This window comes from Pelodiscus sinensis, chromosome 1, assembly GCF_052426305.1.
Source record: "Pelodiscus sinensis isolate ZL-2025 chromosome 1, ASM5242630v1, whole genome shotgun sequence".
Lineage (NCBI taxonomy): Eukaryota > Metazoa > Chordata > Testudines > Trionychidae > Pelodiscus > Pelodiscus sinensis.
In genome coordinates this window covers 234,447,086-234,465,161 of record NC_143052.1, presented here as the reverse complement: position 1 = coordinate 234,465,161, position 18,076 = coordinate 234,447,086, and the positions used below count along the sequence as shown (strand labels likewise).

Here is an 18,076-nt window from a genome sequence, read left to right as displayed (position 1 = left end):
GTTAAAAAGGCATATTTAGTTTTGAGAGAAGATGACTGAGGGGAAATCTGACAGGTTTTCAAATATGTTAAAGACTATTATAATATTGTGATCAGTTATTCTCCGTGTCCACTGAATGTGGGAAAAGATTTAATCAGCTAATCTGCAGCAAGATTAGATGTAAGGATAGTTAAGGAGTGGAACAGGTTACAAGGGAGCTTGTTATTGGAGTTTTTTAAAAACAGCTCAGACAAATATCTGTTGGGGATGGTTCAGATATACCTGATCCTATCTCAGTGCAGTGGAAAGGCTTGATATGAGACCCTTAAAAGTTCTTTCTAGTCCTTTATTTTTCTGATTTTGAGATTATTGGCAGTAAATGTTTTTCTTTTTATCTGTGTCATGAATTATTTTTTAAATTGAATTTAGAGTTCTGGAAATGCAATATGTTTATATAATTTCTAAAGAACTTTGAATTCTGCATCCATGCTAATCCTAACTTTGTATTTCCAAACTATCACATCATGGAGTATCCCAGTCACATTGTCAGGTAGCAGATATGTGGGTATGATGATCAAATTTATATTTTGATAGATAAGTGGGCTCTTCAGTGCATCTTGGCTGAAGCAGGCTTAAGAATTGAATAAGTAATAACACATGAGTATATTGCTATTAATGGGCAATTAAGATAAAATAGTCTGTGATTAGGTTAGTAAATATGTATTATGGAGAGTAGGGTTGTAAGATTCATCTACAGAATTGAGGTGCATATTTCTCCTGAATTACACAAAGAAAACCAGAAGTGTTTTTGAAATCTTCCAGAAACCACTGTTTCAGGGACCCATTCACTGGAATATGGGATAGTTTCCCGTTCGGTAGTAGATTGCAATGGCGTTGAGCAGCACTAGTGTGTACGTTGGGCAAAACTGAAACAGATGCGAACACAAAATAACATCGACGAAGACATGAATCCAAAGTAACATAGCTGGCATGGTCTGCATTGCTGGCATGTAATTTAGTATACTGACTCTGGTTCAGTTTTTAGTGTACTAAAACTGGCCTATTAGTTGAAATCTTTTGTGTGTGTGTTTTTTAAAAAATGGCTCTCAAACTTTCCAGAAAACTTGAACCCCTTCCAGGAATCTGATTTGCCTTACATACCCCCAGTTTCACCTCATTTAAAACATACTTGCTTAAAAATCAGACATAAAAATACAAAGTGGCACAGCACTCTCTTACTGAAAAATTGCTTACTTTCTAACTTTTACCATACAACTATAAACTAATAAACCAATTAGAATATAAATATTGTACTTTCATTTCAGTGTGTAATGTATACAGCAGTATAAATAAGCCATTGCTTATTATGAAATTTTAATTTGTTCTGACTTTGCTAGTACTTTTAGTACTGCTGTCTATTAATTGCAGTTAACATTTTTTAGCTAATCGCATGAGTTATCACAAGTAATCGCACTCTTCAAACAACAAAATATCACTTGGAATTTATTAAATTTTTGCATGTTTTTCTACATCTTCAAATATATATTGTGTTGTAATAGAAATTAAAGTGTAGAATGTTCACTTAGTATTTTTATTACAAATATTTGCACTATAAAAACGATAAATGAAATAAATAGTATTTTTCAGTTAACCTCATGCAAGTACTCTAGTACAAATTCTTTATCAGATATTTTTTGTTCCATAACTTCATTCAAAGCCAAAACAATGTAAAACGTAGTGCCTAGAAGTTCACTCAGTCCTAATTCTTCTTCAGCTAATCACTTAGAACAAGGTCAGGCAAAAATGTTGCCTGTGGGCTGGATCCAGCCTGCCACCATCCCGTGGACCAGCAGGACCCTCGGACAGACTACCTACCCATTGCGGCTCCACATGGCACTCAAAGCAGCTGGCCGTAGAGGTCCTATGTATTTCTGCATGATTCATATCCCTTGAGGGACAAGGACTCCTCACACTGCTTTCCTCCCCATCTTCCCCAGAAGGTAGAAACCGATCTTCCAATGACGCGCACTGTGCAGAGAGACACAAAGAAGGTACCAATATGAGACTTCTAAAAATAGCTACAGCCCTCCACCCAAAATTTAAGAATCTGAAGTGCCACCCAAAATTTGAAAGGGACAATGTGTGGAGTATGCTTTCTGAAGTTTTAAAAGAACAGCACACTCTGACATAGAAACTACAGACCCCGAACCACTAAAAAAGAAAATACACTTTCTGATAGTGGCATTTGACTCAGATGATAAAAGTGAACATGTGTTGATCAGCTGTGCTTTCAATCGGTATTGAGCAGAGTCTGTCATAAGCATGTACATATGTGAACACCTATTCTCACTTTCAGGTGAGATTGTAGGATAATGTTGCTTGCTGCTGCTTTGCAAATTGTGACCTAACTTGTTTAAGCAATTGGGTAAACAAGAAGTAGGTTTGAGTGGAGTTGAGTGGAGAAGTAGGCTCAAAAATTGGTGTTTTCTAACTTCAATGTTCCACAACCTCATTCTGGCAACAAAAATTACTACACAACTCAATTTTTTTTTGATTGCTCAATTAATTTTTTTGGTCACGTGACAGCCTTTTTGTGGACCTAGGCAGATATCTAGATGAGTTATTGTACCTCCTGAGTTGAGAATCACTGCCTTAAATAATGGAAAAATGTACCTATAATTTTTCTTTTCAGATATTTTCAGGTAGGCTTCCCCTAGTTTCATTTTGGATTTTTAATTTTTTTTTTTTTTTGAGGTGATATAGCCTTTTGTATTTGACTGTTCCTTAAGAATATTTCTTGTTTTACATGATTGGTTTTTGATTTTTAGAGAACTCCTTGCTTTCTATACAATTCAGGAATTGAATGGGCAGGTTCTAATTGGAAGTGACTATTTATTGGCAGTTGGTCAGTGATGCATGTAAGCAAAGAAAAGGCACTCCCTCAGCTACTAGTATTTCAGAGAGCCAAAAGCTGTAGAGCTTGAAGGGAGTTTCTCACGTAAGCTGGAATTTCAAAATTAGGAATCCTGTGGTAATATCAAAAAAGAGTTATAAGCAAGTAATTTCTCTTATTTCCTAGGAATAAACTGTTTTAATCAAGGTCACATACAGAATTTCATTAATTCCATGTTGGGAAAATACCAATCAAAAGATGTAAAGGAAATTCACTTGATTTTGTTGTATGTTAATGATTTTGAGAAAGGGGCCCTGCTTAAATGCTTAACTGTTTTAATTGAACCTGATAATGAAATCTTTGTTTTTGAAATTCTCATTTCTGGAAAGACTATTTGCCTAAATTTCTTGTGGCTTTGTTTACTTATATTCTGAAGAAATTACTTAAGTTTCCTAAGAAATTATTGGGTTTTCAGGAAAAAGTTGCTCTGCATTTTAATCAACCATTGTTCTAGATATCTGTGATTCTGGAAGTGTACTTAGAGACAAAAATGCAGGAATACTTTTTCTACTAGTGGATTTTTGTTAATTTTACAGATCCTTCAGCTGATGAATTAAGGAGGTTAATGATGTTGCATGGTGGCCAGTACCATGTATACTATTCCAGATCCAAAACAACGCACATCATTGCTACAAATCTTCCAAATGCCAAAATAAAAGAACTGAAAGGGGAAAAGGTAGTTCGACCAGAATGGATCATAGAAAGGTAAAATTAGAAGGCTGGTGATCTGACTGTTTAGTTTTGCATTTGGTGCATTTCATTAAAAAAGAAAATGCCTTAGAAATACTACATCCTGAAAGTTGTATTACAAGTAGTTTATGGTTTTATTTTTAACTGAGTATTGTATTTTTATAGCAATCCAGTTTGGTTTTTAATTAACAGATCGTGTGCTAAAAAACCAAAAATTTTAAAGTTCGTATTTCTGTATTTGGTGGTTGGTGTCAAAACAGAGAAACCTAAAGGTCTGGCGGGGACTTCAAGATGCCATCTAGTCCATCCCCTCCATACTGGGGTTCTGAATAATCTGACAGGGTACATTTACCTGAATAAGTGGATTTTTTATTTTCATTGCCACTGTGGGTTGATATAAATCACCAATTTCAGTAGTGATTTAAATTAGCAAGCAGGAAATCAGTTATTAATTTGGAACAGTGAGTGTGATTAACCTGTGGTTTAAACAACCATTTCAGTTTCTTGTATCTTCAACACAAAACACCTTTTTGGAAAATATGCTTTGTTCAGACAAGTAACTAGGCTCAATATAGAGATAACTGGATGAAATTTAATGGCCTTTGATATGCAGGTGAGGCTGGGTAATCTAATAGTCCCTTCTGGGCTTCAAATCTACATATCATTGAGTGTTCTCTGACTGTTGGGATCAAAGATCTCAAAATACTGACATAAAATAGAACTAAACCTAAACCTAATTCAGTTTTATCAGTCTAAGGGAAATAGTGAAGATACCTAAGAAGTGAGATCTTCTTAAATCTTTTTAAAGATTGGAAATATGCCACCATAATACATACATGTCTTTAAAAAAAATTGTCAGGAGATTCCGGAAATTAGTCTGGTGAGACTTACCTAATTTCCAGGGGGAACCTCTGCTCCTGATTTGTAATTAAGGATAAGTAAAATACTTAGAAAAAATATGAATTGGTACAGTTAAACCCATTCAAGTTTTTAAGGGATATTGTGATTGTCCAACATATTAGTTTTTTGAAATCTGGAATAAAATAGAAAAAATTTACTTGAAGGATAAAATTCAACAGCTTTTAATGTCATATTAATGTCATAAGAAAAATTAGAATATAATGGTGTGATAAAGGAAATATTATGGCAAGGTTAAGTTGTGGGGAGGAGAAAAGCCCAGTAAACAATTCTTTATAGTAAAGACCATTTACTAATAGGTTGCACTTAAGGTTGGGACTGTTAATATACTAAGGCTTGATCCTTTACGGCACCTAGTGACTCAAATGTGAATTGGGAATGCAGCATCTTGAGAGATCGGAATCTTGATTGGCAAAAAAAAGTAAATAGAAAACTGAAGTTTGATAACTTACTTTTGTTTAGTAAAATCTTCAGAGGTTTGAGAGACATTCTGGGTAGATTTTAACACATACAGGAATTGATGGGCATCATTGCAGATGAAATATATTAGTTATAAATGTAAAGCAATACCCTTGAGCTGAAATTATCAAAACATCTCAGCAATTGAAGAAAATATGCTTCTGCACTTTGAAATGGATGTTGTGTTATAGTACAAAATATGTGTTACAAAATAATGAAATATTGGAAAACCTCTCAAAAGAAAGTTACATTGTAGGTTATAAAGATCCTGAATATGATGATACAAAAGAAGAGGTTTTAAATATGAAAATAGATTATAAAAGTTTAGATTTCATCTTGAAGGCAGAAGTTAGAGAGGAACTGCAGTATTCGTATATTGTAAGGAGACACTAGAAATTGACCATGTGTCCCATGGGATTTTTAATCTCATTTGATACTATAAGAATAAGGAGAAAAAGAAAATAACGGGAAAGTCTCTTTAGAATAGCCTCACAAAATTTGGCTCTTCAATAGAGGTAGATAGGTTTTTTTTTTTTTGTTCTTTGTTTTCTTTTTCCTGATGAGTGAATAAAAAGACACTTTTTCACCATCCTAATAGTAAAGGGTGGGATAAGAGATGCTGTCCCTAGGCTAATACACTTTCATGGTCATTTTTTAAAGTTGTAATAAAAGGAAGTATTGTTTCATGAAGCATATAATCAACCCATAGAATTCATTGCTCCAGGAGATCATTGGTATGTCTAGACTGCATTTTAAAACTTGTGACAGAGAGCTTCAGGTTCTGGGTCTACAGGCTTGAGCTTGCATTAGAGCTTTACGAAGAGCTGTGTAGACCTTTGGGCCCAACCCCAAACATCTATGCAGCTGTTTTTACTGTTGTATCAAGAGATTAGGACTATAGACAAGGGCTCTGAGGCTTACGATGGATTTTAAAATGCAGCCTAGGTATACTCCAACCCATTGGGGTCTATTCTTCACTGAGATTTTAACTGTTAATGCAGCGTAATACAGTTTACAATTAGTCTGAGCTATTGCAGTGTAGACAGTGTCTGTGGTTGGTGAGTGGCTGATGCAACTATATCAATAAGTTAATCTCAGCATAGAAGATATAATTTTTAAGTACCATTTTTTAATTCAAAGTTGACAGAAAAACTTTGTAACTATTGTCACTTTGGATTATTCAAATTCATGTGATGCCGTGGAAAAAAACTTCATACTGCAGGAGTATAAATGCTTAGATGTAACACCTATCCTTTCAGATATAATCAATGATACTTCAACATTTTTATTTTTAACTGTATTGGTTAATTCACATTATTCATAAAGGACTATCATTTAAGTTTTGTAAATGTATCAAAATATATTCAATTAATCTGTTGTTGGGAATTTCCCTATTGTAGTTGTTTTGATTACACTTTTCCCTAGAAACCTTCCCAGTTCTTTCTCAAAATTCTAACTAGCTAGTTTCTCTAATTGAGTAACATGATCTCCCTTTACATTCTTCCCTAATTGTAACTTAGGCAGCCAAGAGAGGCTTTTCTCCCCAACTAAGCCCCTTAGCAGAATACAGGTCTCAGCTAGTTAGGAAATATAGAGAAAGAAGTATTGAGGTGTTCATAATAAATGGTTTTGATAAATCCTCTATCTCTGAATCCTCTTTTAAAAGCTTTGAATATACTCTGATCATTTGATTCTCAAATCCATCTCACCCTTCCCTGTCATAAAAAGGATTTCCACGTGAACAACACCTTTGTTCCAAAGTGCAATATGGAGATCCACCTGTGTCTAGAGAAAGCGATAGTTGCTAGGAAAGGAGTATGGTGTCCACCAGCATGAACAGAGGTCAGGAGGGAAAGATAAAATCTTATTCAGATGGATTTTTGTGGTTTGGATCCCGCTCTCGAAGGCCCAATAGTGTGGTGGGTAGAGGCAGGGCATACCAGAAGCATGGAACTGGGATAATCAAGGACAAATCTTAAGGAGAAGAACCTCTGGAGACTTTCTCTTTTTTAGTCCCTGCTATGTATTCCCTCACAAGAGGGGACAGTTGAGCTTGTAGAATTGTGGATACTTTAGGAACTTCTAATAAGTGAATCAGATTCTGGTGAAACACCCTTTCTGATTTTACATGGTTTTTTTTTCTGGAGTTTATCTATCTGTTTCAGTGCTCAGAGTTAAATGGGTCTCCCAGCACAGCATTGAACTGAGACATCTAGTTGATAATATTTCTGTAATATTGTGAATATGCTGTACTTAAAGTCCAGAATTTGGAACTGAAGTATTGATGTTCATTAGACCAATAAACTAAAATTTGTATACTCTCCTTAAAGCTATTTAAGTTTCTCGGTGAGACTATACGTGTGTACGTATGCAAAATGTTGTATGTGAATAAAATATATATTCATAAACACAGTTTTGCTAAATGAATATTTGTTGCTTATTTTTGGTTATACTTGTAGAGCTGTTATTGTGGTAAGAGGGCTTAATTTTGGTCTATTGTACTTCAGATAAAATGACTTTCACATTTTACATGTTATCTTTCTAGACTTCTTGAACAATTAAATTTCTTAGCAGTTGAGACTGTGTAAAGCATTTATCAATTTTACTGTCATCTTAGTTACTCAATCCTTGTTACATATCTTGCACTTAATTTTTTTAAATTTTAAAATGATTTTTCCCCATTTAGGTACATTTTACATCAACTCTTTACAGGGTCAGATAACACAACTGAAATATAGACAGCTAAAGGACTGGGGGGGGGGAGAAGCATGTATAGCAAGACAGCAAATTGTAATGTTCAAAGTATTAGCTTAATATAACTAAGATAACATTAGTTTGCTTTTTTTTTGAAAGCCTTTAGTGATAAACTTTTTTGCTTCTTTTCTGTTTCAGCATAAAAGCCGGGCGTCTCCTCTCATACATTCCATATCAGCTTTACACCAAGCAGTCAAGTGTTCAGAAAGGTCTCAATTTTAATACCATATGCAAACCTGAAGATCCCATGCCAGGTCCTAGCAATATAGCTAAAGAGCTCAACAACAGGGTGTAAGTGTTTCCAGTCTGTTGAAGCTGTTGATTTGCCAGCTATAATCAGTTTTAAATAAGTGATAAAATGCTATACAAATATTATCTCAAAGCATTTTACAAAGGAAGTTGTGTGTCACTGTCCACATTTTACAGATGGAAAATTAGAGGCATAGAGAGATTGAAATAAGTTGTCTAGGATCCCATAGCTAGAACTAGAAGAACCCATATCTCCTGTTTTTGATTCCATTGCCTTGGCTCCTGTACCATAGTGTTTCTGTTATAGGATGTAGTGAACATACTACACAACTGTATGAAAACAATGTGTGTTTCACACATTAAGGCTACGTCCAGACTACAAGCCTCTTTCGAAAAAGCAAGCCCCTTTTTCGAAAGAGAGCACCCAGGCAGTCTGGATGCTGTCTTTTGAAAAAGCCCTGTTTGCATTCAAGAACGCCTTTTTTTGAAAGAGCACTTTTGAAAAAAGGCATTCTTCCTCATAAAATGAGGTTTTTCTGTGGTTGAAAAAACTGCCACATTCTTTCGATTTAATTTCAAAAGCAATCTAGACGCAGGTGAAGTTTTTTTGAAAAAAGGCCACTTTTTTTCGAAAAAACCCTGTTGTCTAGACACACCCTAAGAGAATCTGGTCAGATATACAGAAATTATGTCTTTGATTTAAGATGATTATTCCTTTTGATAAAGGTTTGGAGCAAGTATGAATTAGGGATGTTAAATCCCATTTAATTTTTTAACTGGGGCAGATGGGGGCCGAGGGGTTCCTATGGCGGGCAGGGAACCCCACTGATTAACCAGAACTGCTATGCGGGTGATGCTTACCAGATAATTGGTTAACCTTGCATGTCCCTGTATAAATGAATATAGTTAATAATATGTTTGAAAATAAGTTTAAAATGCAGAACTAGCTTGTAGACATTGTTGCAACTGAAAATTTAGCAAACCTCAAAGGGTGGATACGTATGCATAAGGAAAAGTAATTGTATTATGAAGCATTTTAAAAAAAGAACAAAATTGGAGGGAAAATAGACTCTAGCAGCTGTCGTTATAAGTCAGTCTCTAAGGGTATGTCTACACTGCTACCCTAGTTTGAACTAGGATGGCTAATGTAGGCATTCGAACTTGTAAATGAAGCCCGGGATTTAAATATCCCGGGCTTCATTTGCATGTTCCTGGGCGGGCGTCTTTTTTAAATGCCTGTAGTTCGAACTACCTGCCCGCGGCTACACGCGGCATGGACTAGGTAGTTCGAATTAAAGCTCCTAATTTGAACTACCGTTACTCCCGTTATTCCTCCTGCAATAAGGAGTAACGGTAGTTCAAATTAGGAGCTTTAATTCGAACTACCTAGTCCATGCCGCGTGTAGCCGCGGGCAGGTAGTTCGAACTACAGGCATTTAAAAATGGTGCCCGCCCAGGAACATGCAAATGAAGCCTGGGATATTTAAATTACGGGCTTCATTTGCAAGTTCAAATGCCTACATTAGCCACCCTAAATTCAAACTAGGGTGGCAGTGTAGACATACCCTAACAGATTTGACAGGGAGTGAGGCTAAGAAAAAATTTCCTCCATGGGCAGATTATTCCATAATTGCCCGCTTTGGGTGTCTTGCAGATTTCCTCTGACATCTAGTATTGGCTAGAGCCCTAGAGAGGATATTGGATTAGATGGGCCTCAGGTCAGATTCAGAATGATGGTTGTTTCTATATGTCACACACAACATCATTTAATACTTGTTTTAGTAGATTATAGACCCGGCATAGCAACTCTCAAGTATGTTTCAGTTTATTATGAAATTGGTGACAAATGAAAGTGCTATAGTATGCACATACATAACATTTCTTTTTTTCCTTACATCCATATGTGATATTATAGTCATCTGAACCCTATTTTAATGTTGATGGTAATTTGGGGATGAAAAGAATATTCATACTTTTATAAATATCTGTTTAACATAGCTATTATGAATGTTAAAACTTACTTGGATACTATGACTATTAAATAAGTGCCACTGGGAAAAACATTTTTACAAACACATAGCTATTTGAAAATATTGTTGATCTGTATAATGTAGTTTATAATTGCAGTAATCTTAAATGAATTACTGTCTCAACTAATTGGCTTTCTGGTCTTATTTACATATCAGGTAGCTAATTACCAATTGCTTTTTGGATGTGTGTTTAAATGGCTTTCTGTGGGAGTATGTAGACCAAGAAGCCACTTAATTTTGGAAAAGTCTAATTTTAAACCCTCTTATGTTCATTGGTATTATTATAGTATTTCTTTTTGAGGTAAAAGTTTTGTGTTCACACAGTATCAAGGTAAAAGTAAAGAGCTAATATACCTGTGGTACAACACTTGTTTTTTGTTTTTTTTAATATCCATAACATGCAAACAGTGTTTCTTAAAGAAAACAAATCTCTAAAAGCCATAACTATTGAGTTTATAGATCTGGAACAAGTTTTAGCTAGGAGAAGATGAGATGGATTTCAGCAAACTATTTTAAATCTCCTAAAAGGAGAAATAGATTTTTGATCTTTGCACTGAACACTTTCTGTTATACAAGGGTATAAAAATTACATCTTAGATAAAAATGGAAGTCATTCCCTTCCAGTAACCTTACATTATTAACTTCAGTCAGGTAGCCGAGTTAGTCTGTAGCAAGAAAAACTTAAAAAACAACAAATTGTAGCACCTTAAAAACTAACAAAACATGTAAATGGTATCATGAGCTTTCGTGGGTACAACCCACTTCTTCAAATGACAGGAGTGTTAGAAGTCCAGATCCAAGAATAAATAAGGGAAGGAGAAGGGGAAAAAAACAGGAAAAAAGAAGAGACAGTACATTATTAGTGCTTTCCAACCAGTGGTTAATTTTTTTCCAAATTATTGTGTTGCTCATGTTATTTCATCAAATTTTATCTTACTGAACAGCTAGTGAAAGTTTTTTCTAATAAGAGAACATTATTAATACAGGAGTAATCTTTAACTCTTATATTAATAATACTATAGCAAATCTGCAAAAGTTTGTACACAAAATTCTGACCTTTTGTGGTGAAAGATCATAGTTCAAACTCAGAAATTAAAGCCATGTAATCTTCTGGTAGATTATTAGAGGTAGGAGTTTGCATTTGAGCATTCAGAATCCCTAAATTATGTATATTATTTGTAGATGGATATGTAAACACTTAAGTTACTTCTTAATTAACTGATATTTGTTTTCTGTAAGATTATTAACTGACACTTTCTTATCTGTTTTAGAAATTGCATAATAAAAATGTATGAGACTGAAAATGAGATCAAAGCTAATGGAATCAATAGCTGGAATGAGGAAGAAAAAGAAGAAAATGAAGATTTAGTTTTTATGGAGCTGGAGCAAGTCTTTCCTGGGAGGAAACAAAATGGAATTCAACATCACAAAGACAGTGCTGCCATTTTTAATGGACACACTCCCAATTCTACCAGTGCCTTACAGACACAGGATTGTGTGGTGCCCTCTGGCAACAGAGTTGCAAGCAGGTTCTCTCCAGGCTCTCTGCAGGAGGACGGAAAGACTGAAAAAGGCATCATTGACTTTAGAGACTGCACAATGCAGCAGTTGCAGGAAAGCAACAAAAACACAGACCTTTTAAAGAATCCACATAGGACTATGAGTAATTCATTCTCATCTTCATCTTTGCACAGTAATACTAAAATAAATGGTGCTCACCACTCCACTGTTCAGGGGCCTTTAAGCACAAAAAGCACTTCTTCAGTACCTACTCATAGCAAGGCCACTACCTTATCATTGTCCAAACCTTTGGACTACAGTTTTATTTCTGACTTTTACTCTCGTTCAAGATTGCATCACATATCTACATGGAAGTGTGAATTGACAGAATTTGTCAATGCCCTGCAGAGAAAAAACAATGGTGTCTTCCCGGGAAGGGAAAAATTAAAAAAATTGAAAGCAGGCAGGTCTGCACTTATGATAGCTGACACAGGTAGATATTTAAGACAGCTTACTTAAAGATATCCTGTTCCTTCAGTCTTATAGTAGGCAGCTGATTAAGATTAGACATGTTAGCTTTCTGTATTCGACACATTGAGGTTATATGAAATAGTTATTTATGTGATTTTTTTTTTTTTGTAAATCAAAGTCTAAAGGACCTTCATTTTTTAGTTTTAAAAGCAAATTATGATTTAGTATGAAATTCAGTTGTAAATAAAAATCTTTACTGCAGAATTAATTAATTTTTCCAGAGCTTGCCAAGCTATTTTGGATTCCTGAGGATAAACACTTTTATCTTACAAAGGATTGTTTTGACTGCCTGTGCTAAGGTTTGTCTGTGTAGGTACACTGGGGACCAAAATTCCCATTATAGGGAAGGTTTAAAGTCATTCAACACTTCTTCTCTTGTGAGCAGAGAAGAGATTATTGAGAGAGAAGGACTGCTCTGATCCATGATCAAAAAGTGAAGACACTTTCCATTGCAGATTGAATTTTAAAACGATTAAAACTTAGTTATTCGTATATATAGTAAACTCCTGGAAATAGACTTGTTTTTGTAGGATGAAGAATGTTAATTGTGAGAACGTAAAAAAAGGGATAACATGGCTATGATGTCTCACTTAGTAGACATTACATTTTGTTTTTAAACTTATAGCTACATTTCCACAATATTCTTATTCTATTGTATTCTATTCCACAATATTGTATTCTGTTTAGTGCATTTAATAGTACATTTTATTTTTTCTTGAAAGGCGGTCGAATAGTTGGGTGGGGTAGGTTATGAAAAAACTGCTATATTTGGAAACATCTTTATAAGTCCTTGATAACTAACATGAGTACTGCAAAAATTTGTAAATTAGGTTTCAAAATTTTGTTTGTATTTGTTTATACCAGGTAATGTTTCTGTCTTAAGTTCATCCAAGCATCAGCGCTGTATAATGCACATGGATATGGATTGCTTCTTTGTATCAGTGGGTATTCGAAATAGGCCTGATCTCAAAGGTCAGTTTTCATATATTTTTAAATGTCAGAAATTAGTTAGGCAACACTGAAAATGCACTTGCTGACAACAAGAAAAATAGATTGGGTGAGTGCTTTTCTTCTAATAATTTTACCTGGTGGTGTGAGAGTACTGCTGTCATATTGCCAGGTTGTACTGCTCAGTGCCCCACACTCAGTGGATACATGTGGAAGGAAAAAGTGGAATTTTCCTTGTTGCCTCCTTTCCAGCATGTAGTACCACAGGAAAAAAAGAAAATAGTTTTTTTCCACTCTCAGCAGTTAAAAGTGTGAAAAGTAGAGATATATTACCCCTTCAAAATTAGAAATGGGGAGAGAGCTCAGCTGTATCTGAACCCTGTTGGGATGACTTATCTTTTATTATTAAGTATAGGCAACCTGAATTTGAGTGTTTTCTAATTTAGGAGTGCCTGATTTTTGCAAACCTAAATGGTCTTTTAGCATGTTATTTCCTATTTAAATTCCTAGTGTTTTTATTGGTGGGCGGAGGTATGTTAAAACTAAAGAACAGAAATTACATCACATGGAACGGTTTTGAACCTCTCCTGCATGAGTCGTCAGCAGACTGAGTGCACTTGTAGATCCACAGCACAGATCTCTCCCTGACAAACTAAAGGAGTAACTGGTAGCAAAACTAGGCAGTTATTTTTTCCAGTGTCCTAAAGGGGTCACGGATGTCTTCCCGTGGGGTTGCCGGCTGGGGGCTGAGCCCAGCTGTTGGTGGCCACGCGGTACTTAGATCCATACAGGGTCTGGGCATGCAGCATGGCACAGCATTTAGATCCGGTTGGCTAGTGGCTGGGCCCAGCAGTTGGTGGGCCCCGCTATGCGGGGATCACAGATCTAAAAAGGTTGCACACCACTGTCTTACACAACTGTTTGCCAGAGAGCAATATTGGTAATCAGAAATCCTGAGGTTACGTCCTGGCTGTGGAAGGAGAAGTGGTCACACAGTTACAAACAGGACAGATAATTGTATAGATCTGGCAGACACATTCTGGAAGTCAGTGTGTATACCAAAAGTGATTTTCTTTTTGTTATCCCAGCTGTAAATAGTAAGAATGATACTTGCCTGTCTTCTAAGGTAAGAAATATGTGACCTTGCTTAATAAGGACTGTCAATTGGAAAAGGAGAGAATAGAACTTATTGTCTCCTTGGCCCTAGATCAGATATCTTCCCCACAGAACAAAAGACATTTTACTGCCCTGCATATACAGGCCTTTTTTCCTTTACTACGCAGAAGTCTATGGGGTTTGGGAGAAAATGCATACAGAAGGACGTTGAGGCAAGGAATCATGCTCAATGCAGATGGAATGTTCAGAGATTTTAGCATTTAGATGTACTGTGCAAATGGCAATTTTATTAAGTTTATATATCTACCAGTTCTGGATATATTTTCATAGGGATGTGGGTGCCTCTTGGATACTAGGGTTATTCCCCTCCCAAATTTCAAATATCTGTTCCAAAGTATGGAGAGATGATCTAGAGTTTCAGTTCATATATATTGCACTGTTTATGCTGAAGTGTTTGAAAAACTTCAGCCTGAGAGAGACAAGCATGGAAAAGTTTAGAGATGATTAAAATTGCAAAAGTTCAGACCTGAATGGCTGACTTAAGTGTTGGTGTGATCTTGCACCATTTTAGTTAAATTGTTTCAGATGTGTTTTACTCTCTCACTCTCACTCTCACTCTCACACAACCTGGGTTAAATGACAGGGGCAAATAAAATGATTTAAGACGGCAATGCATAGAAGTTGCAATGGTTTGACTAAATTGGTACAATATCAGATGTCTAGTTAAGCTCTGAATCTTCTGCTTAGGGAAGCCATTCCACAGAAACTAACATAGTTGAAATCCTTTGAAACAAAAACTGAAAATTCTTTCCCCTCCCTCTCCCTTTGACCTGAAATTCTAACCAGTTAAGTAACTTGATGTTTCTAATATATGTCACTTCCTTAACTGCTGATTCCTTAGTGCCAGATTATATAACTCTGAAAGAATGGTGTTGAAATAAATGAAAAAAATTAAACATTGTTAGAAACTTTGCCTTGGCATGATATTACTATAAATGTTTATTATATACTGATTTTAATTATTCTTCATAGGAAAACCAGTGGCTGTTACCAGCAACAGAGGAGCAGGAAGGGCACCCCTTCGGCCTGGTGCAAACCCACTACTGGAATGGCAATATTACCAGAATAAAATATTGAATGGCAAAGCAGGTACAAATAAGACTGATTTTTTAAATCACAGTACTGCTGAAGAATCTTACTGAATTTTTTTTTTTTTAAATTTAGGATAAGTACTTTTCATTGAGTTGACCTCAGAAAGAGGGAGAAATTTAATTTTTTATAAGATGGTGTTCTCTAGCAACAATATAAATTTCTTCTGTAATAGTTTGCTATCATGACATTCTGCTAATTAATTTAGTTGAGAATGGGGATATATTTTAAGGTAATTTATTTATTTCCTTTTTTGGTTAAGGGTGGGAATAAAGTATATTGTTTCAGTAAATGTGTGTGTTCTATTTTAAAATAACATAAGCATGTAACAGGGGTGGGCAAGAAACGGCCCATGGGCCATTTCCAGCCCACCACACTGTTTGATCTGGCCTGCCCTGTTGCACCCCTGCCACCAGGCCAGCCGAGATGTGGAGGCGGACACACGAAGTCTCCTCCTCCCGCCAGGAGTGCGTGGCACCAAAACAGTTTGCAGTTCCTTCTACGTGTCGTGTGCTCCGACCGGGTGGGGCTGAGAGACTTTGCGCACTCCTCTGCCCTCAGGCCAGTTGGGGTTTGAGGGCAGGGGAGCATGCACAGTCCTCTTCTCTACTGCCCAAAGACGTGCAGCACCAGAGGGATCTTCCAGCTGTTCAAAATGGCTGGCAGTTCCCTCTAAGCGGGAGGGTGAGACCTCCTGTGCCTCCCCTGCTCCATGGGGAGTGCAAAAGTCTCTCCGCCCCGGCATGTGACTCCTAGAGGGCCCTGCCCCTTCTACCGGAGGCTCTGCCCCTTCCAGGGCTGGCTCACAGCCACTGCCAACATTAGTGAAGTGGCCTCCCTATAAGAATTATTGCCTACCCCTGACATAAACCATCTATGATCACTTACACCTGAGTCAGTGTATCACAGAGGAGCTAGTACAAATTATCAAAAGTTAAGGTTGCTAAAAAGACTTATTAGAAAGCAGAGGAGAGATGTAGAAACAGCAGCATGTTACCAATGAGAAACTGGCTGCTTAAATATAATTATAGACCTTAAAGCTATATATGTTTGAAACCGTAGACTTAATGTAGCTTCCTTTTAGAATAGTTTAGTTGCTGGAAAGCCCGTGAAGAATTCAGTTAATTCTGTCCTCGCTTCAATATTATTTCCTCCAATGGACAAACGTCTGGTATTGATTATCAAAGAATTTATCCTTCTCCCACAATACTTTAGACATTGTTTTTCTTACATTTTATATTCTGAAATAGCAATATACAAGTGTCAACAATAAATTACTGTTAACATTTAAGACTAGGTGTATTATTCAATCTGAAGTATTTTTAGTATGAAAAAGTGGAACATTAAAAATAAATAACTTGCTTTATATTTATTCTCCTGGCTATATTGTTAATTTTCTTAGTTCTTCTTCAAGTGATGTCCCCATGTGTGCTCCATGTTGGTATCGGGCTCGTCCCAGCGCCATGGATCAGAGACTTTTACAGTAGTGTCCAGTTGGGCTGCACATGCACTACAGGCAGGTGGTTTTCCTGCCTTTGAAGTTAGCACACGTAGCCTGACTCCTCTCAGTTCCTTCTTTGCTGCCCTCTGCTATGGATGGAGCTCCAACCTCTCTCTTCCACATGTCATTTCTGTGGAAGAAAAGAAAGAAAATTAGATAAATATTGTAGACTTACCTGTTCCTGCTTGTTTTTCTTTTGTTAAACAGTTCATAGTTTAAAAAAACCCAGTTTTTACTTCACCTTTATATAGTTAATAAAGATAACAGCTTACTGCCGTACAGCAGCAAGCTGCAGTGAGCTACAAACCCCCTTCCCCCCGCCCAAAAAAAGAGAGCGCTTTACTCATCAATAAAAGCGACGAAGAGTCCTGTGGCACCTTATAGACTAACTGAAGTGTAGGAGCATAAGCTTTCGTGGGCAAAGACCCACTTCGTCAGATGATTCTGACGAAGTGGGTCTTTGCCCACGAAAGCTTATGCTCCTACACTTCAGTTAGTCTATAAGGTGCTACAGGTCTCCTCGTCGCTTTTGCAGATTCAGACTAACACGGCTACCCCTCTGATACTTTACTCATCAATAAGAGTCACAGCAGCAAGCGGCATAGTTTACCACCTGACGAAATGCTGGGCTCTCCCAGCTTCAAAAAATGTGAGAAATGCTGGGACACTATGCCAGCCTCTGATAGCCAAAGCAAATGCATAAGCTATCTGGGAGAGACGCATGTTTCACAAAAATGAATTCATTGTCAGTCTGACCGAGAGTTTGCAAGGACAGAGATCTCAGAATGTTTATGCCGTCCTTTGATAAAGCCCTAGCTGGACCCCCATCCACATAGCTGGGGCAATAAGGGCTTGGACACAACCTCCCCTCAGGGGAACCTCTCAAGCCCTTCACTGCAAAGAGCGCATTCAAAAATGAAGTCCCCACCAGCCCGCTCCCTCCCGTCACGAATTAGTAAGGGAGATGAACCAGGCACCTCAGACATTGAAAAATCGCAAGCCTCCTCACTAATAGGCTCAAAAACACAGATTGGAGACTTTTACAGCAGTGACCAGTCGGACTGCACATGAGCAAGAGGCACGTGATGTTTCCGCCTTTGAAGTTAGCGCACACAGCCCACCCAAACTCAGGCACGGAACCTGGTGGGATGCCCTTCCACCAAGATCAATCATCCAAACAAATCACTTGGGCGCCTCGCTTCTAGATAAGGATGCCTGCTTGCAGCAACAATATGTGCAAATGAAGTGGTCCAGCAATGAGTCCAGGTTTCATTTCAACCTGCTAGAGCTTCGAGCAGT

At 36.9% G+C, this 18,076-nt stretch overlaps 1 protein-coding gene across 5 annotated transcripts in view; it reads left to right on the top strand.

The window, feature by feature from the left end:
* Window positions 1-18,076, top strand: part of REV1 (REV1 DNA directed polymerase) — a 104,488-nt gene that overhangs the window by 25,722 nt on the left and 60,690 nt on the right. For 3 of the 5 annotated variants that reach the window (XM_075916871.2, XM_075916874.2, XM_075916879.2), the window contains 5 exons: window positions 3,469-3,637; window positions 7,892-8,044; window positions 11,304-12,025; window positions 12,928-13,035; window positions 15,160-15,276. In XM_075916871.2, the coding sequence (XP_075772986.2) occupies window positions 3,469-3,637; window positions 7,892-8,044; window positions 11,304-12,025; window positions 12,928-13,035; window positions 15,160-15,276 (1,269 nt within the window). Of the gene's footprint in view, window positions 1-1,753; window positions 2,031-3,468; window positions 3,638-7,891; window positions 8,045-11,303; window positions 12,026-12,927; window positions 13,036-15,159; window positions 15,277-18,076 lie in introns of all 5 variants that reach the window. The other 2 variants (XM_075916895.2, XM_075916886.2) reach the window with 2 other exon arrangements.